Source organism: Callospermophilus lateralis, chromosome 8 (genome assembly GCF_048772815.1).
Source record: "Callospermophilus lateralis isolate mCalLat2 chromosome 8, mCalLat2.hap1, whole genome shotgun sequence".
In the NCBI taxonomy this organism is placed as follows: domain Eukaryota; kingdom Metazoa; phylum Chordata; class Mammalia; order Rodentia; family Sciuridae; genus Callospermophilus; species Callospermophilus lateralis.
In genome coordinates, this window is record NC_135312.1 from 133,041,596 (window position 1) to 133,062,684 (window position 21,089).

The window sequence follows — 21,089 nt, forward strand, 5'->3', positions numbered from 1 at the left end:
GGGGGGGAATCAAAAGAATACTATTTCATGACCACTGAAATCATATTTAAATTTTAGTGCCTGTGAATAGTCTCATTGGAACACTGCCACACACATTGTCCTCTACGGCTTCCTCATTACAGGGCAGAGTTGTGTAGCTAAGACAGAGACTGCCCACAGATCCTAAATCATCTGGCCCTTTTCTGACAATGTTTGCCATGCCCTGCACTAATGCACTAGTTCCAAGTCTCCTGCATGCAAGCTTACAAAAGTCTACTGTTTGCTTCTTCTCCCTTCTCATACTCCTGATTGCTAGATGATCTCTAGAGGAAGAGTACTGATCTTGCCCCATCCATACCCCCAGTGTTTCCTCCAAAGCCCGACAGTACTGTCCTACTCCTTGATCTTAAAGACTACAACCTAGATTTCCAGACTTTGCTTCTCTCCTTTAAAGCCAAATGGACTACTTTGTTTCCCTACCGGGCTTATACCATAAGCAGTCACTGCCCGTCTATGCCTCTCCTCCAGTCAATCGGGTCCTCAAAATTACACGAAAACAGTCACTCCCTCGACAGCCTTCATTCATCAAACGGGGGAGGGGGGGAGGCTCAGAGACACAAAGACAGACTAGGGCAGGAGACAGCCTGTCAAAGGAGCCCAGTGCACGAAGCAGGCGTGCCCAGAACGAGGCTCCGGAGGTGACATTTACACTGGGATTTTAAAGATGGAGAAGCAGGCCAAAGGACGTCGTCCCAGCTGCACTAAATAGGAATAAGGCTGAACAGGCGAAGAGGACGCCACCTCATCTCCCCACTTCCCCACGCCGCGGAGACCGAGGTTCGAGCAATGAGGAGACCTCTGGTCTGAGCTCCTTTAAGGGAATTCTGCATGAGCAGCCAAAAACCGCCGGGAGCGGCGCCCGGCGCCACCGGGATCACCGATGCCAAGGAGCCCCATCCTCTCCGGGGCCGAGGACTCCAGCTCGTCGCCAAAACTTCTGGGCGCTGCCAGGTCTGCACGCCCACGCCGCCGGCGCCCGGGGAGAGACTCGTCGCCGCGCCTCACAGCGAACACCACGCGGCGGCCTGGCCCCGGCGTCCCGTCCGGGACACTCCGGCGCCGCCTCGGCGCACGTGAAGCTTCCAGGCCGGGCGGGAGTCCGCGGGCGCGAACCCGGGCCCGGGGATGGAAGCGATTCCGGGGCGCACGCGCGCCGCGGGGAGACTGGGCGGAGCGCATCTCCCGGAGGGGCTGCCGAGGAAAGGGGAGCGCGTGGCGCCCCGGAACCCGCGCACGCGCCGTCGCCTCGCCCCGCCCATGCGCGCGCGCGGCCGGCGCTGCATCCTTTCTTCAGACCCGCCCCCTTCGTGTACTCAGCCGAGCGGAGGCGCGGACGGGAGCGGGGAAGTGTGGGACGAGGTGGGCGGGCAGTCGCGCTCGAGCGCGGCCAGCGCAGGAGGGCGGGGCAGGGGAGAGCCAAGACAACGTTACCCGGCCAGCGCCCAATCAGCGGCCGGCCCGGCCCCGCCCCCTCCGCGCTCGTAATTGGCTGGGCAGCCCCTGGTGGGCGGGGCCTGCCGTGGGGTTGGGGCGGGCAGGGGGCGGGGAGGAGGAGGAAGGCGCTGGCGGGCAGTGATGGCGGCGGGTGATGGGGACGTGAAGCTAGGCACCCTGGGGAGTGGCAGCGAGAGCGGCAGCGACGGCAGCAGCGGGAGCCCAGGCGGCGCGGGAGCGACAGCGGAAGGGGGCGGCTGGGCGGCGGCGGCGTTGGCGCTTCTGGCGGGGGGCGGGGAGATGCTGCTGAACGTGGCGCTGGTGGCGCTGGTGCTGCTGGGGGCCTACCGGCTGTGGGTGCGCTGGGGGCGGCGGGGTCTGGGCGCGGGGGCCGGGGCGGGCGAGGAGAGCCCGGCCGCCTCCCTGCCGCGCATGAAGAAGCGGGACTTCAGCCTGGAGCAGCTCCGCCAGTACGACGGGTCCCGCACGCCGCGCATCCTGCTCGCGGTCAATGGGAAAGTCTTCGACGTGACCAAAGGCAGCAAGTTCTACGGCCCCGGTGAGGAGTGGCAGGGGGCGAGGGGCCCTGCGCCGGCAGGTGCGGCCGGGGGCGGCGGCGGCGCGGGCCCCTCGCCCGGCCCGGCCCGGCCCGGCCCGCCGCGCACGCCCGCCTCCGGGGCGCTCGTCCGCTCCCGTCCCGGTCTCCTCGCGGCTTTCTCTCGAGCTGAAATTTTCAAAATTCCCGTAGTCGTCGCCAGTCACGCTGGCGCCCGCCTTTCCTGGCCTTTCCGAGGTCTGGGACGGGTGGGGGCAGGAGGGGGCTTCTAGAGCGGAGACCCAAAGTTGTAGGCCTTAGGACTCACACCTCTCCCTTCTCTCCCCCTGCGTCGCCACCCGTCTGCCTTCCCCTCTCTGGACCACTCCCCACAAGGCCACGTTTTAGGGACACGTAGTTCAAGTCCCAGCCCTCGTGTCTGTGAAGTCCGGGCGCGTCTGCAACACCTCGGACTCTTCCTAAACCAGTTTTGGTTCGGAGATGCTTTGCAAGATTAACACTGTCTGGGATGAGGACCGACCCGAACGCAGACCTTGCTGAAGACTGGCAGGGACGTTCGCCCTGGAGTGGGGGTGGAGCTCCCGTGCCCAGCAGGCGTGCCTGTCGGGTTTCTTTTTATTTTGGGTTTTTTTTTTTTTTTCCCCCTTTCTTTTCCTTTTTTTCCCCCTCCTCTCTCTCCCTCTCTAATAGGAAGACAAGTATCCGAATACACATTGATAATGATTTATTGGTGTATCCCCTTAGCAGAACTAAGGAGAAAAAAAACTTAGAAGAGCTGTCTGTGTATTCAGACCCTCTCTCCATCGGTTCTGGAAGTTAAAGATTTTTTAGAGCTTTACTTTTAGAGACCTGTGTATGTAGGGTAGTTGATTTAGAAGCTCTTCTTTTACAGTGTAGTCATACATTTCAGATCAAGCAAATAAACTTCAAACTCAACCTGTTGGTGTCCCATAAAACTGAGCACGTTGCACATTCTGGTGGTGCAGTGGTTAATACCAAGCTTTAAAAAGATAAGTGATTAGAGTAAGAGTAAATAATAAAGTTAGAGACCTAAAGTGAACTGTTACTGGAAGAAATACACATCCGACTCTTAAAGTCAAGGGGGTTGGCATTCTGTAAACAAAATTATTTCCTTTTTTATTTAATCTGTTAGTACATGAGATTTATTGACATTTGCAAATATATACTTCCAATTTCAGTGCTTGGTGACTGGATGATGTTTTAGAAGGACTTTGGTTGTTTGTTAATTAGAAATGAGAAAGGATTTGGGGTGTTGATCTATTTCATATATTTCTTGGTTGGTTGTATTTCTATGTGTATATCTACCTTCACTCCAACCAAGTCACAGATAATTTATAAGGTATTTGCTTCTGGTCCTATAAATAAGAACACCAGATGTCTCTCTACTTATATCAGCTGAAATAGTTAATGCTTTTTGTTGTTTATTTACTTAAGAGCAAGTGGGACAAGAGAATAGAGCCAAAGTACAGTATTTAACAGACCAAATTAAATGAATTTTTAATTTTAAATATTTACACATTATTTTGTACCTAGTTATAGCTTTTTTCTCATTGGTATTAAAATCTATTGAAGTGATTAGAAATTTTGTATAGATTGAGCTTTTTAATATAGAATTCAAAAAAGCTCTGCCTTTGTGCCATCTAAACTGACAATAAAACAAAGTATTAATACAAAGAATCATTTAGTCCCCATACATTATGCTTTGGCACTACCTGAAAACAGGATAGAGTCATGGACATATAGTTTGGCAGCCTTCATTGGCAAATGTTCTGTGACAAAAATTAAAAACTAAGGTAAGAGTAGTAGGTCTAATGTAAATTGTTTTTGTGTGGCTTGAGCACTGAAGAGTTCCTCTAAACAGTGAAGTCAGTTTTAGGTTAACTTCCCACCAGTTCCCAAGTTCTGATGAACAGCATAAGAGTGATATTTAGTTATTTTATTCTAAATATTGGGCAATAGCCTACTAGAGATATTTAGAAGACATTATTAAAAGGAACCTTAGGGTTGTGGTTGTGACTCAGTGGTAGAGGGCTTACATAGCACATGTGAGGCACTGGGTTCAATCCTCAGCTCCACATAAAAAAATAAAGTAAGAATGTTTAAAAAAAAAAAAAGGAAACTTAAAGGTAGCCAGATCATCTTGGGGCTTAGAACAGGTTTATATTTCACATTAGTAGAAAATGTTGTAGCACTTTGCAAAGGTCCTGAAACCAAGTTTCTGTCTATAAATCAAATATAACTTCTAATAATCATTTTTATCCTCAAATAATTTTGTACCAGAATAATTCAGAAATAGTAATACTTATCTGAGAATCTTAGTAACTTGAAAGAATGACCTAAGAGAGCTAGAAAATCTAGTTTTTATGCCTAGCCAATGACTACTCTTGTTTCACAATCATAGTTTGAGAATTAGATTGTTTTGTGCCTTGTTTTTCATGTGAGACATATTTTCTCATTGTCATACATTTTTAAAATTCATCTTTTTAAAAATTGATTTATAATGTAGTATTGACAAATGTAGTTAATACCAACTGTTGGTCAAAATGAGTTAACTATATTTGTCAATATTACTTGTAGTAACGGGTCAGGCACTTGGCCAGTGTGTGAGGAAAGTATGATCATGTCACAAACAATGAATATGGGAGGAGAAAGGAAACCAGATTTGTTAAGCACCAACTCTTATCAGATCCATCAATTTGTTATCTTCACAATTTCTCCCTGAAGTTGCTAGGTATTCCTGCCTGACAGATGAGAAGTCTAAGGTTTAGGTAAATGAGCTTGGGTCACAGACATAAAATAAATCAAGATGTGTTTGACCACAAAGCTTATCTACACTAATTAGTAAACTGCATTCTGGGATAGGCTTGTAGATAACCTTATTGTTGTTTTTCTTTTATATCCTCCCCCAGTTCTCATAAGGATTTAAAGCCTCAAAGAAACACTTTGCACATGGTGTACCTTTGCAAAGTGTTAATTCAGGAGTCTGAGGCAGGAGGATTGCAAGATTGGGGCCAGCCTGAGCAACTTAGAGAAACCCCATCTCAAAATAAAAGGACTGGGGTGTAGCTCAGTAGTAAAGGACTATGGGTTCAATCCCAAGTACTAAATAAAAGAAACACACTTTTGTGGCTTTATGTTGTGCTTTGTGCTGTTCGGTATGATAGCCACACAAGTCTCAAATGGCCAAATTAAAATTAATATAATTAAAAATTGAGTTCTTCAGTAACACCAATCACACATCTAATGCTCAGTTACATGACCACTGTATTTGACAGTACACTCTATAGAATAGTTTGTCTTCCAGAGAGTTCTGTTGAACTGCATTGATTCTAGAGGTCAAAGGAAAAGGAGAAGGAAGTGCTATTTCTTGAGTTTATTATCTCATTTAAATTTCAAACAGCCATAGAAATAGGTAACGTTCTCATTTTACATTTGTGAAAACTGAAACTTGAAAGATTTTCCCAAAGTCATATATCTATTAAAGAGCGATATTAGAAATCAACCCCAGGTCTAACTGGCTTCATAGGCCATCCCTTTCCCGTTGTTGCATCATCTATCCAATTTCACATGCTTACAGAGTCATAATAGATTTTTGAAGACTCAGTATTTTAAATAATTTTATCATTACACAGTGGAACTCTACTAGTACATTTTTCTTTTTATCTTTGGCCACAAAAAAATAAATACATACATACACATTTGGTCTTTTTAATAGTTTATTCGATAGTCTTGAAACTTGGAATATTACTTCTCCCTGATTCCTATGTGTCCCTCAACATATACCAAAGCCAAGTCCAATTTGTCTTTAAAATTCCACTGAAAAGAAAATAAGTCACCAAAATACCCTATGAGATACCTAATATTCAGGATATTAGGGAAAGAAGCACATGACCCTTCAGGTGTTTTTTCTCCTTTTTCAAACTTTATCACCAGTATGTTAATTTTTATTTCATACTTTGGTCTGCAGAATTGCAGTTGAAGCAAGAGTTGCAATGCGAAGATCTGACCCAACCTGACCCTCCTCCATGGGTATCTACCCAGCTGTCCTCCTGGCTTCTTGCTTTGAAGCTAGATAGATAAAAGAATCAGCTAAGTTCTCTGAAGTATTTTATATTCGCTAAAATTTCTACTAATTGTTTCTGCAACTCCTACTTGGTTGTCCCTTCTAAGTTCAGCATCATTCCATTGTTCTTAATCTTTGAGGGAATTGTATTTGTATTGAATAGTAAAGCAGATCACAAAAGAAAAGCTTAAGTCTTGAGACTAGAAGATCTTATTCAAGGTAGAAGAAATGGTAGACTAGTAACAACTGGAACTAACCATTCAAATTCTTTTGTTATTTTGACATTCTGTGACATAACATTCCTCCCCCTGTGTCACATGGACATCACTGTACAGCTTTTTTTTTTTTTTTTTTTAATCTTTAAGAGCCTGTTCCCTGTCTTCCAGATCTTTAATATGTGGTTTAAACTCTTTTTAAATACCAAGAAGGAATTCCCTGGATTTCATTACAGTAAAACCTTAAGATGTTGAAAAGGAGTTAACTTGAGTTTTCCAACCAAATGTGTCCCTACCCTTAAAGAGTTAATAGTGTGTTGAGACAAGCAGTAAAAACATTTCAACACGTAATTATAATTCATAATTAAATGTGCTATGAAGAAAGTTAACAAGATATATAATAAAGAATAACAAAGGACTTTATTTAGATTGCTTAGTTAATGAAAGTACTTTGTTTATATTAGATTGTCAAGAGAAAAGGGTTGACATTTAAACAAAAACCTGAAATAGCCAACCATACAAAGACTGGGAATGTGGGTGTTGTGAAGCAGGATTATTATTCTGATGGCTATACATCTATACTGAACAAATTGAAGCCATCTAACACTAGATGTAGAGTTGATCATGTTGGAAACATCTTTATCACTTTTATTGATTTTCATATTTGACTTAAGCCTTTGATTAGTATTACCTCGGTATTTTTTTATTCTCTTTACTCTCAACTAATTTGTGTTGTATTTATTTTTTCATAATAACAGCTGGATTTTTTAAAAATCTCACATCAATACTTTCTTTTAAGAGCTTAATCAGTTCATGTGTTTTGTGATTACTGATATAGTTACATTTATTCTTACCATCTTATTTTGTGGTTTCTCTTTACTGATAGTCACCAACTTGCAATAGTTCAACTTATTTTTTTTTTTTTTTTTTAATTTGCAGTGGTGTTAAAGCAGTACATATACAGAAGGAACCCTACTTCAAATCTTGAAATGTGTTGTTTTCTCCGGCTAGCAATATGCAGAGGTAGAGACAGTGGGCTCCAGCTGCCAGTCAGCTAGGAAACCAACTGGTGCACTCCAGTGTGCTGTTACTAAACTAGGATGGTCAGTGACTGAAGTGAATTAAATTCATTTTTAGTTAGGATATTTTTAGTGCATAACCCCACCATAAGCTGAGAATCATCTGTATGATTCTTTCCTCTCTTTCCCACTGTTTTTCCTTCTCAGATTTTATTCCTTCCACCTACTCTCCTTTACTGATTTGAATGCATTCTAGTTCTATTTTTTTGATGATTTCCTTAAGTTTTGGCTATAAACACTATCCTGACCATTAGAACAATGTAAGAATTGTAGCCAAATATCATTTCAGTGTGAATTAGAAACAGCTGCCTCTTTGGACAATATACTTCCTCCTACAGATTTTTTTCTTAACAAATATACAAAATTGCCATGACTGCAGATGGGTGTGATACCCCTGGAGTTGTGCAGCACACGGCATATCTTGGCCCTCATTGAAAAGGTTTAACTTCTATCCCTCCCTATCCTGTTTTCAACACTGTCACTGTTAGACTGTTGGCTCCACTGTCATTTCAGTTGATGTCTTTTTTAATAGTCTTCATATTTAACCACTGTAACTGCCTTTTTAAGAAATGCACTATTTCTTGCTTCACATTCCTTTGTTCAGAATCCCGTGTTGGTTTGAATGAGGTATGTGCTAGAGTTCTTCTCATTGGTAGGAGACCTTCCATCTGTCCTCAGGGGTAAGGGTCTGGGCGAGGCTCTGAGACTAGATAGGCTGTTGCTTTACCTGATCACCTCAGTAGCATCATGCCTCTACCCCCTGCTTTTTGACAAAAAGTCCACATGGGGTTTGTCTTTCCTTCTATTCATCTGTCGTTGCCTTTGGCTGCAGTTGAGTTTCTTTTTTCTCTTTGCCCGTGGGATTCTTCTCTTCTATGATTTCTCCAGGTACACTTTTGATTTTAACATGTGCTGGACTCTCCTAAAACCTGTGAACATGTGTCATTTGTTTCTTTTGGAAATTTTGCCACCTCTATTCTCTCTGTTCCTTCCTCAGGAATTCTTAATAGAGATACATCAGCTATTCTTTGTGTCTTGTGATCTTTCTTACATTCCATTGATTGATTGATTGATTGTGGTTTGAACTGGGGATTGAACCCAGGCCTGGCCCAGGCTATAGACAAGTGCACTGCTTTGCTGCTACATTCCCAGCCCCATTTCTTAATTTTTTGATAACTTTAATTTTATTCATGGGATGCTAGTTCTCTATTTGTTGTGTGTGCTTACTCCCTGCTAGTTTGTAATTATTATTACGAAAACTATCTTCTGCAGTTACTGCATTTTTGTTTCTGGGATGTTTCCAGCACTATTCCATGAGCCCTGGGTTATAGAAGTGTTTCTATAGAGTGATTTGGGGATAGAGTCTCAAGTAAGTTTAAAAAGAGATTTTTTTAAAAAATGAGATAATACATGCTTAAGGTGGAAAATTCAAAAGGATGTACAATGAAAAATAAGCCTCCATCTCACAAACACCATGTTCCCTCCACAGAAGCAAGGGCTTAGTTTCAATGTTGTTCCAGAACTATTCTGTCCAAGTACAAATATGGGTATGAACCTATTCCCCCACACTAATTATAGCATACTGTGTATACCTTTAGCAGTATTTACTATCTCAAGAGCCTTTCTTGTCTGTGTAGAGAACTCATTTGCAGTCCACTATTAACATTTGAGTTGTTTCCAATCTCTTACTACTAGATGCGGCAATAAATATTCATATATATGTCATTTACATGGGTAAAATTATAAATTCCTAGAGTAAAAATGCTGTGGCTCATAGTATGGACATTTTTCATTTGAATGTTTATTTCTGAAGTCCTCTGGAAAGATTGGAAAAACTTTTATTAAAATTTATGAAAATACATATTTCTCACCCTCTTGCCAAAAATGTGATATTAAAACTTCTTGTTCTTTGTTGATCTGAGAGATTAAAATGGCATCTTATTGTTGTTTTAATCTAGTTTCTTTCATGGTTTTCAGTTTCTAGTTCCATTTGGAATTGATTTTGCTTTAAGATGTGAAAAAGATTGCAGCTTCTATGGGGATGTTTTGTTTTGCTTTGAACAGAAGTCTTCTCTTGTCCCAGTGTAGTTTATGCAATAATCTTTCTATTCCCCAATACTTGAAATGTCATCTGTACTGTTTATTTTCTTTAGATATTTGAGTTCTTGCTATTTTTTTCACTTTAGATTTCTCATTCTACATGGGTTAGGTAAACTCAGGTCCCGCTCCCATAAATGACACAGGCCTGGGGTCTTAATTTTTTAGTTTTCCCTTTCCCCATCTTACCCACGAGCCCAGAGGCCAAGGCCGTAAGCCCATCCCACAAGGTTAATGAGACTCTTCTGGTTTAACTTTCAGAAACAAGATTGGATTTTCTGTCCTTTGTAGAATCACTGTATTGACATTTTCTAGTTTGGCCTCAACTTTAGACAGGTAAAATAATTTCCCCATTTTATAAGTGAGGACTCTAAGGACTATGGAAAGTTAGTCTTGCCTAATGTCACTTGTTTAATGGATTCTCTAGAATGCAAGTATAAGAAATTCTTTCAATTTTACTAGCTCTAAAAGTCTTGGGGCTTCTTGCTCACGTGCGTGTGTGTGTGTGTGTGTTGGACTTTATTTATCACTTTTATATATTGCAACATTTGTTCTTAGGCCCATCATAATCTTATTTAAGTTACCAAGTATTGAAAATTCAAAAAAGACTATTGTTAAAACAGGCCAGAAGACTGGACTATTTATAAACTTTAATAACTTAAAATAAGTTTGATTTGAGAGCTATTGTTTATTAAAACATAGAAGTAAACAAATTATTTATTATAATTTTTTTATTCTTTCATGAAATGTTTCTTCTCTTTCTCTAATTATCCTAATAATCCCAGAATTATCAGTTATTACATACTTTATTTGGTTCTTCCTGGCATTTTTTGTTCATTAAATTATTCTTTAAACATTGTTTTTTAATGAACAGATATTGTTGCCATTACAAGAATATGTTACCCCATTCTATATTAAAGTGAGTAGTTTTAAGATATAGTCACAAATAGGTTTATTGATTTTTGAATTTTTAAAAATATAAACCACAGTTGGGTTTACTCTAAAAGAGAAATTTTAATTTTAACTACTGTCATATCATTTTCATATAATTAACTATGTCTTTAAAGTAAATTTCATCTTTAAAATTATGTCCTAGAATATTTGTTATTGGCTAAACAATACTATTCCTTTTTTTGTAACAGGATTTTCTTGACATTTTGAATCTGTTTTTCTACAGCATTGTATCATAGTGTCTATTAAAGCAACAGGATTTCTCTTAGTTATTACTGAATTACAAATGCTCTTCAACGTATAATGAATCCACAACCTAATAAACCATCGTTAAGTTGAAAAAAGTCAGTCAAAAATGCATTTAACCTACCAAAAATCACAGCATAACCTTCCTTGAATGTGTTCCAGAACACTTAACTCAGCCTACAGCTGGGCAAAATTATCATACACAAAGCCTATTTCATACTAAAATGTTGACTGTCTCCTGTAATTTATTAAATACCTTATCAAAAATATATATATAAACACACACACACACACACACTGGCAGCAATGTATGCTGTGTAGTCCAGGTAGTTTCCCCTCCATCCCAGGGCTAACTGAGAGCTGCAGCTCACTGCCACTGCCCAGATCACCATCAGCACTGTGCTGCCTAGCAGTGGTCCCAGGAAGAGATCAAAATTCAGTCTAGTTTTACTCATAAAATCAAAAAATTGTTTGGTCTTTGTCTGTATTAGTCTAAGTGTGTCTCAGCAATCAGAAAGAAACAGGTTAGTCCACTGATTCAGCCTTTGCTTTTTTTGGTAAATTATATCGCACCTAAATAGACTTAATACGATTTAGGATTTGCTTTCCTCGGGTAGCTCCCTGTTATTTCAGTTTGGATAGTGAAGTATTATCAAAGTATTAGAATTGATAACATTTAGGTTTGTTATGTAACAGGGTAGAGGGATGGGGAGGTACTGCTGATTTTCAGATCTACTTCTGATTGTATTATGAATGCAGGGAAATGTCCTTTTATTAGACCTCAAATCCTCCTTGGCCAGAACAATCCGTGCAATTCCAGCTCTAGTTCTTAATCTCAATGTTGTGTTCTTTACCAGTCTTACAAGAAAGAGCAAAAGAAAACCGTTGCCAAAAAACTTTTCAGAAGTTAAATGCTTCCAGGGAAATTCTAATTCAGTACAGTCTAGGATCAGGGCAATATGTTAATCATCAAATCATCCTGTTTTATGCTAGAGTTAAACGTCATTTTGTCTAGAATTTGGCTTGGATTATTGACTCTTGACTAAGGAGTTATTTACTCTTACTAAGTCAGCTATCTAAAATCAAAAAGAATACATGTATGAAGTTTTGTTAGGTTTTTATATTCAATGTCAGGGCTTCCTTGGAGAATATGGCCGAGAAATATGGCTAGAGAAAGCCCTGGTGTATTTTAATATCGAAGATACAGATGGAAGGTTTACTGATTGATGATTTTATTTTTACTTATTCTTTCTTGTGTATGTGTGTGTGTGTGTGTTGCTGGAGAGCAAACCCAGGACCTCATGTTTGCTGTTTTTGTGATAATCTTCTCTCCTTTGTATCACTTAAACCTGTTTTATGATTTATACTCTGAAGTACCTGACATAGATTGACTGTTGCAAGACAGGGAGGTACATGCTAAAACAAAATGCCAAGAAAAGCTGTTGTCAGTTTTCCTCAATTTAACAAGTATTCTACAATTCCATTTCCCTGAAATTTTGTAATTAGTATAATGTTCCAGTTTTCAGGGTTGACATTCCATCTTTGGGTTTGTGGGTCCCCTGTGTATTTTCTCCAGATGTAATATTTGCAGGAGTTAAAAAGTGGAAATCGGACTTCCCGTTGTCAGTGATTTTAGGCAACTGGGAAAGAAAGTGGGAAAGAAAACAAAAATCTGTACCTTCCACCTTGTGACACTCCCAAGAGAGGAAAATGTGGTTGCTGGAAAATTCTTTTAAAAGTCAAAGTTATTACTTTCCATTTATATATTGTTAAAACCATGATCTATTTTATTTTTCCTCTTGTGCTTCAGTTGTCACTATTTTTAAGTTGATAGCATTAGTCTTGTCAGCCTTAAGAAGCTACACACAATGTCTGTAGAGTTTTGGTCTTCATTGTTTCTCAACAAAAACTATCGCACTAATTTTACACACACAAACCCACAAACAGACCCTCTCTTCAATCTTCTGAAGGCACCCATTGCCACAAAGCATGTAGAGTTCTAGAAAACAAAAACAGAAACAAGACTGCTATTCTAGGATGGGCTTCTTTTCTTCTCCCTAGAAGTTGTCCTTGCTTAATTTTAGAAGTTAACATTTCCCCTGGGATAATTAACTCCAACTTAATGAACTTTGGATTTTACTCTATAAATGTAGACTATATTGAATTTCTTTTTCTAAATACCCTTTTGAATATCAGTTGAAATTATGGGCTAAGTTTGAAAGTCCTAAATGTTGGCCAGTGGTAAATAGTATCCCATTTTCTTATGTGGAAGATACTTTTGAAAGTACAAAATGGTAGCCTAAGTTTATTTTAATAAGAGAATGAATAAAGTAAATAAAGATACATCTATTCAGTGGGAAATTATTGAGTGATAATTGTTGGTGGTCATCGAATACCTAATATGGGAAGTACTTAGGAATGAGAGAGGGCTGAGGCTGGGGCTCAGTGGTAGCACACTTGCCTGGCATGTTTGAGGCATTGGGTTCATCTCAGCACTGCATATAAATAAATAAATAAATAATGAAGTTCTATCAACAACTAAAAAATTTTTTAAAAAAAGAATGAGAAAAGGAGGATAAAAAGTACTTTACTAGAAGTATTACCCTCATTGTTATGTTAATACAGCAATACCTAATAATGCTACTTTGAAATTAACTGCTAAAGTCACATGGGTTCCATGCCTGAACTTGTCAGAGAATGAGTTTCTCATAACCAATAAACTTTATAGTACAGTGCTGTCAGTGATTCAAATAAATGTTCATAACTGTGTAGATTTTTGTCTACTTAAGGGAAACTTAGATTTCTGTCTCAAATGACCTTTGGAATATAGGAGTGTCTTACAGACTCAAGAAAGTTTCTTTTGTAAAATTTAGGTATTTTGGAAATCTTACTTATTAGCACTATAGTCTAAGAGTTTTAAGCAGAAAAATCTGCTTGATTCCACTCTGCAACCTAAGAAAACATTTAAGTCTTAAAAATTTTATTATAAAAATCATTTGCAAGGCAGACAGGGTGGTGTACCCTTGTAATCCAGTGATTTGGGAGGCTAAGGCAGGAAGATCACAAGCTCAAGGCCAGCCTCAGCAACTTAGTGAGACCCTAAGCAACTTAGCAAGACCTTGTTTCAAAAAATGAAAAGGATTGGGATATAACTCAGTATTAAAGCACCCTTGGGTTCAATCCCTAGTACCAAAAAAATTTCCTAAGTAGCTAGACTAATTATATGAAGTCAGATTTTCTCTTCCATTCCCTAGAAATGTTGTTGTTATTAAGTATTTGGTCTATATTCTTCCTGGTATTTTTCTTTTTTTTTTTCTTTTCTTTTTTTTTTTTTGAGTTTTGTTATTTTATTTCCCCCTGATATTTTTCATACATACACAAACATATAAAATATGCATGTATGTATTTTTTTCAATTCATAATAAGTACTTATACTCTGCTGATTGCTCTTTTCCATTCTTAGAACTGAGTAGCATTTTGATATATTAATGTACTCTAATTTATTTAATCAAATTTCTTTATTAAGAAATTAGGTTGTTTCAATTTGTTGATAATACCGTCTGTTTTAAACAGCTGAATTATCTTTTTAATTGTAATTTGGGTAGAGATTTTACTTTCATAAGCAAATCTGCTTAAGGGTCAGAATCTTTAATTTCTCATTGGGAACTACGGCTGATTTTTTTGGAAGAAATGTGTTGTGTTACTCTTCCACGCCAGTCACTGTGCTGAGCATTTAGGATACAGAAATGAACAGGACAGCTACTGCTGTCGAGGACATGCCTGGGGAATGCTTCACTGTCAGCACTGCGGTCAGGCCTTCCGTCTTCTCTGAGGGTGGTACCTAAATCCTCTAGCAAAACAGTCCAGAGCTATTCCTTAAAGTTCCTTACTAGGATTCCCAGGAGTCAGGACAAACTGTTGTTTTCCTTAATGATAATTTGTGCATATTTTGATGGCCAGATGATATTTTTAAAGCCAGTCATGTTTTTTACCAAAACATTTATTAAGGAAAGATTTATCAAACATGTACTGTGCATTGAACTAATCACTAGACCTGCAAAGATGAAATCAGGAGAAGAGAAAATGGTGTAGATTCGCAGTTCACCTGAATCTGCCTAGGACATAGCCATTGGTTATTTTTAGATCCCACTATGAACAGCATCCAGAAGAATGCCCTGGCTTCTTAAGCAAACTGGCTTCTAAACCTGACGTCTTAAGTTTCCTCACAGTCTTCATTGTAAAAACTAGTTGTGGGGTATCTGAACGAACTGAAATGTAAGGTTCAATGTTCACCAAAAAACTTTTACTTTAGTGAAAGGCAGATTTCCAACAAATTTCTTCTCGTTATCTCATCTATCCGTGCATATTTTTAAATTAAAGCTATGTACCAAATATGAATCATGGTGGGGATTTTTTATTTGTACATTCTAAAATATTATTAATCAGTCTATATAATTTCTTTTCTTTTTTTCAGCGGGTCCATATGGAATATTTGCTGGTAGGGATGCCTCCAGAGGACTGGCAACATTTTGCCTAGATAAGGATGCACTTAGAGATGAATATGATGATCTCTCAGATTTGAATGCAGTACAAATGGAGAGTGTTCGAGAATGGGAAATGCAGTTTAAAGGTACCTTCCTTTTGTTGGGTTCTTTAGAAAATTAATTACATATAAAGAAGTGTATACTATTTCACATCTTTTAAAAGCCTACGGTTGTCATCTCTTTCATTAACATCAGTATTAGATGATATTTTAAGCATAGCTAAATATGATTGTTACATGTGATAGTTATTTTGAAAATCCATGTTATTACTGACTTTTTACCAAGCTTATTGCCAGCTACTTAGGAAGCCGAGGCAGGAAGATCATTTGGACCCAGGAGTTTGAGACCAGCCTAGACAATATAGTGAGACCCCCAACTCAAAAAAAAAAACAAAAAAACAAAACAACAACAACAAAAAACTTGGCTTGTTACAAATTTTAAATCTCAAAAATTGTGAAACTTTTAGCCTTAAGACTTAACATATTTAAGTTTTTTTTAGTTGTCAATGGACCTTTGTTTTATTTATTTATATGTGGTGCTGAGAATCAAACCCAGTGCCTCACACATGCTAGGCAAGTGCTCTGCCACTGAGCCACAGCCACAGCCCCTATTATTCCCTTTATTATGCCCTGGTGACGTCAGTTTCTACCACCTGGGTGGTACTGTCAGCTGTGGAGCTGACCACTGGGTCCCCTGGAACAGCTGTTCTGGCTCCCTGGGTGCTTGCACTGGTCATGTATAAAGTAGTTCTCTTAACTCATCTTTGACTAGCTGACTCAGATAACTTTTTCACTTAGCCTAGGTTTCAATTCCTGACCAAGAAAGAAGCATGTCGATGTATATTGCCTACATGCAGAATTCTAAATTAAACACCTGGTCACATAAAAACAAGCAAAGTAGCAGATCTAAGAAGAGTTTGATAGGGGAAAGGAATAATAATGTGATGGGTCACACGCTAAAACCTCAGAAACATAGGGTAAGAAGCAACAAATGAATTTTGATCTTCTCATGTTTTTTCTGGATGACTACTGAGTCACATTTTCTCCCCAAGAATATTTCCAACTGAATCTGCTCACCATGTGATTCTCTACCTCATGGGCTCCTTGAGCCACCCCCCTTCTTCAGCCCCAAGAAAGTCACCATTTATTTTTCATGGTCTGTTCTCCAAATTATTAGATTTTATTCATCCCTCTTATATGTAAAGCCCAATATATTTATACATTTTAAATAACTGTTAGCCCTACATTGCCAGCACATTTCCTTGATTATAATATTTTGAACTGTTAAAGAGTTAAAGAACTAGGCTGGTTGGGGATCAGTTCTAGCATTTGAATGGCCATGCAGTCAATTACCAGCACCACCACCAAAAAAAAATATATAACATTAAAGAACTATTCTGAGACTCATAGTACACTTTTAGATCAGCTTCAGAGTACGTGTGTCTAGCCAGATTGCTGTAGCGCAGGCTTGTCATCCCAGTGACTTGGGAGGCTAAGACAGAAGGATCATAGGTTCAAGGCCAGCCCCGGCAACTTTGTGAGACCGTGTCTCAACATAAAAAATAAAAAGGCCTGGGTATATGACTTACTGGTTATGTGTCCCTGGGTTCAATCCTAGTACAAAAAAAAAAAGAAGGAAAGTACACCTCTCCAGACATAACCCAAAGGTCTCAGCTGGATGGCTCTGAGGTGGGTCCTATACATATATATTGTTCTAAAAGTTCTCCATGTGTCTCTGATACTATATCCAATTAAGAGTCACTGGCATAGAGCACTGTCCTGCAAAAACTAATGCCCAAGACTTGAAAGCTCCTGCATTCTTTTGTTCAGGCTTTCCGGAGGTTTAAAGACAAGCCATGGTGAAGCATTAGGAAGAACTGGGTTTACTCTGTATGATCCCAAGAGAGACAAGCGCCTTACCTCTGTATGATGGAGTAGTGAAATAATTTGACCATTACTGATTTTCTTTTGATGTATCTTTCAGAAAAATATGATTATGTAGGCAGACTCCTAAAACCAGGGGAAGAACCTTCAGAATATACAGATGAAGAAGATACCAAGGATCACAATAAACAGGATTGAACTCTGTAAACAACCAAAGTCAGGGGCCTTCAGAACTGCAATTCTTACTCCCTTTCACAGAATGTCCAGTGTCTTTGGGTTTGATTCACCTGCTGCGAAAAACATTCAACAGATTGTACAAGATGTATGGGTCTCACTATGAAGACTTGAATACTAGACATTATTTATGCTGCCAGACTCATTTGTTGCAGTTGTGTGTAATGTCTGGTGGGGCTTCATCGTCCTGAAAAGGAGGAAACAGGGATTTCTTAAACTGCAAGAAAGTCACAAGGTTACTTTTAGCTTTTTCTCTTTCTCTTTTATCTTCCTGTCTTCCTCCCTTCTTCTCTTCTTTCCTCTCTTCCTCCCTTCTTTCCTACTTTCCCTTCCCTTTCTCCCCCCACCTTTTTCTAAGATATCAAAGACAACCAGATATGTATTTGCTACTCAAGTGTACAAATCTCCTCAGAAAACAGCAAGGGACTCCTATTTCATGCTGCGTTTTTATTCAGGCATTGAGGAGGGAGGAGCCCTGAGCAGGGGAGGGGGCAGTTACATATTGAGTTGAGTAGTTTAGGCTACTGAAACATGAAAATGTGAATTCCCAAACTTTTCTTTTTGGACTTTGTCAGGGAAAAGAAAAAAACATTTCTAAGAAATCTTTGGAACTTAGAATGGATTTAAGTGGGTTAAAATCAAAGCAGTTTCCCAATTAAGATCATTTGAAACTGGTTTTATTCCTTTCCTTCTTTCCCCTAGGTCAAATCAATATTAATTGTGCCTTATTTCATGTCCATAGACTTGAATTATTTTTAGGGTAAGCCCCTATATGAATTCAGAAGTCACTACAAGCAGCATTGAGACTGAAGTTGGAATATTCTGTTGATCACAAAACCTTGATGTCATTCTGTGTATATAGAATGTAAAAGGAATATTCAGTGTTAACTGCCATATATGTTAATATACACAAACTTAATTAGCAATGTCATGGCCAAATGCATTCCCCCCGTGCTTTTCTCTTTTCAAAAAAGAAAAAAAAAAAATCAACAACTCTTATCCCCAACAGCTGCCTAATTTCAGGAGTCTGACCCTCACATCTCACTAGTGTGGGTGCATGGTCGTGGTGTGGATGTCTGTGTGGGTGTGTCTGGGTGTGTGAGAGTACCTTGGAAGGGACTCTTCTGCAGATACTGTAAATACAAGTACCATTTTAATAAAGCATGTACAATAAACCAAAATAAGCTTGAGTTGGACTTTATACGCAAAACTGTTAAACAGCCAGTGCATTATGATATGGTGGTAAGGTTGTGCTTTTGATTCAAGATAAGGAAAAAATCTTGGAAATGAAAAGAAGGCACTGGTTAACCGAGTTGTACACATTGTACCACATTCAGTGTAACTTAGGAAGAAATTCCACTTTTGTGGAACATTCTCAAGAGATCTGAGATATTCAGGTAAGAGTAGATATAAGTGTACATTTTTTTTACTTTATATTTTGATGGAAACTGATTATATTAGCTGCAGTAGCACTCCAGGCAGTAGTTACTGAACACAAAAGAATAGAGCATATTGTATGATACTAAATTCTTTCATTATTAGGTTGAAAATGCCCTTTCTAAAAGCCCTCATTGTCAGTTCCTTGGTTTCATCATGACTGTAGGTTCTTGGTTGGGGACAAGTTGCACCAACTTCATTCTACTTAAGTCACTAGTTAAGAAAAAGACCTGTGTAATAGTGTAACATGCAGAAGCCATCAAAGAAAGGGAAACTTAGCTGCAGCAGGAAGCTGAAGTCTATAAATACTGCATTCTATTCAGTCTGCACTGTTTTCTAGAAGGTGTGATCTTCAGCCAAATCTTGACTGAAGGACAGTTGTGAGGGCTGGAGAATATTGGTCAATGCTTTGTGTTTTTATGTAAAATATTTTCTCAAAATTTGTTAAAGAACTCCTGTGTAATAAACTGATACATATATGAATCATTTGAGCCTAAAGTTCAATAATAAATTTGCACTTGTGAATAGCAAAACACTTAAGTATTCTTATTCATGCAGTAAAAATTTGCGGTCTGTTAAAAAATGAATAGTTTTGTGTTCTGGACTTGAAATAAACTGTTCTGTAGATGATTTCTCAATTCTAGCTGAATGTTTCTCATTCTCCAGTTTACCCAATATCTCTGATTGAGGGGGACCTGGCTTGGTGGTATTGTTCTACTGTGTTCCCCCTTAGGCCAACTTTCCTAAACTTGCCTCATTGGAATCACTTGTCCTTAAAATCAAGATTCTTGGATCCTGTTCTACCACTGAGGGCAAAATATTTATGTGTCAGGGTCCTTAGGTAATCCTTGGTACCATGCACTTGAAAGCACTCTAAGGGGTTGGGTAGGAAAATAACTCAGTTGGTAGAGTGTTTGCTAAGTGTTTTCTTTTGCCAGCATCTCTAAATTGGCATATATCTTCCAAATAAAAGCCATGTTTGTTCAAGCCAATTTCTGCACAAGAAAACTAACCATCCAGACACAAGGTTTTTGAAGCCTTGGCTGTGGTGCAAACGGTAATCCTACCTGCCTTTCTGAGCTCTGTGGAATCTGACAGTACACCCACCTCTACCACAATCTAGAAAGCTAAATTTAGTACATTGAATTAGCACTGGAGAAATTTTCTCCCTAGAAAACTTGGTCATTGGACTTGTTATGCAAGTATCCTGCTTAACCTCTTGATGACCCAAGTGCAGCAAGTTGCTGAGAATGTGTGCTGTTGACAGGTCCACACAAGGTGGACTCCACAGAGCTGTTGAAGATCAAAATAAGCTAGCAATACAGTAGTAGTTTGTAAGTTGCTTCCAGAATATTGCCAATAGAAGCCATGGATTATTACACGATGATATTGAATGAATTAATTCCCCTACTGAAAGAAAATGCTAGAGTGGGTGTTACGATCCATTGAGATCAGCTCTCGGTTTGGTACATAATCAGACTGATGTATGTGGCTGTGGCCAAGGGGGGAAAAAAAATCAAGACCTGCCAACACTGCTACTTTTTAGGCAAAAAGCATAATTCCCAGATAATGTTAGAAACACCTCTACCTCCTTGTCACACCCCTGAGAGTCACTTTGAGAAAATTTGGTACTAAATAAGCTTTGCCTTTGTTCCACCATCACTGATGATGGAGAGGACACTGCCTGCTTGTGATTGCCCCATTCAAGAGAGTACTTGGTATGCTGTGAGCCCTGGTTTATTTTTTAGATTCTTTTCATATTGTGTACAATTAGGACCCAAGTAAACCTCATGAAGTTTTTGGTGTAAGGAGCCTAATAAATAGTTGCATATATTCTCATCAAGATACCAATGACATTCTTCACAGAAATAGAGAAAACAGTCCTAAAATTCATTTGAAAGAATAAAAGATCCAGAATAGCTAAAGCAATTTCTAAGCCAAAAAAGCAATGCTAAAGTTATCACACACAATAACTGACTTTAAATTACACAACAGAGCTAAAGTAATAAAAACTGCATGGTACTGGTGTAAAAAAACACATAGCCAAGAGAATATACCTGAAGACACAGAGACAAACACATCTATAGTCATCTGATCCTTGACAAGTTGCTAAAAACACCTCGGTGGAAAGACAGCCTTTTAAATAATGCTGGGAAAACGGGTCGTCCATATGTAGAAGAGTGAAAATGGAACCTATCTCTCACACAAAAAAACTCAAAATGGATCAAAGATTTAGGAGTTAGATCAGAAACTATGCAACTTCTCAAAAACAGGGTCAGTACTCCAGCAT

The 21,089-nt window shown here is 39.2% G+C and overlaps 1 protein-coding gene across 1 annotated transcript; it reads left to right on the plus strand.

The window, feature by feature from the left end:
• Window positions 1–1,608: 1,608 nt before the first annotated feature.
• Pgrmc2 (progesterone receptor membrane component 2) lies at window positions 1,609–19,437 on the plus strand. Its single transcript, XM_076864365.2, has 3 exons — window positions 1,609–2,032; window positions 15,176–15,331; window positions 17,229–19,437. Exons 1-3 carry the CDS (start codon window positions 1,615–1,617, stop codon window positions 17,324–17,326), a joined length of 672 nt encoding a protein of 223 aa, XP_076720480.1. The 5' UTR covers window positions 1,609–1,614; the 3' UTR covers window positions 17,327–19,437.
• The last annotated feature ends 1,652 nt before the right edge of the window (window positions 19,438–21,089 follow it).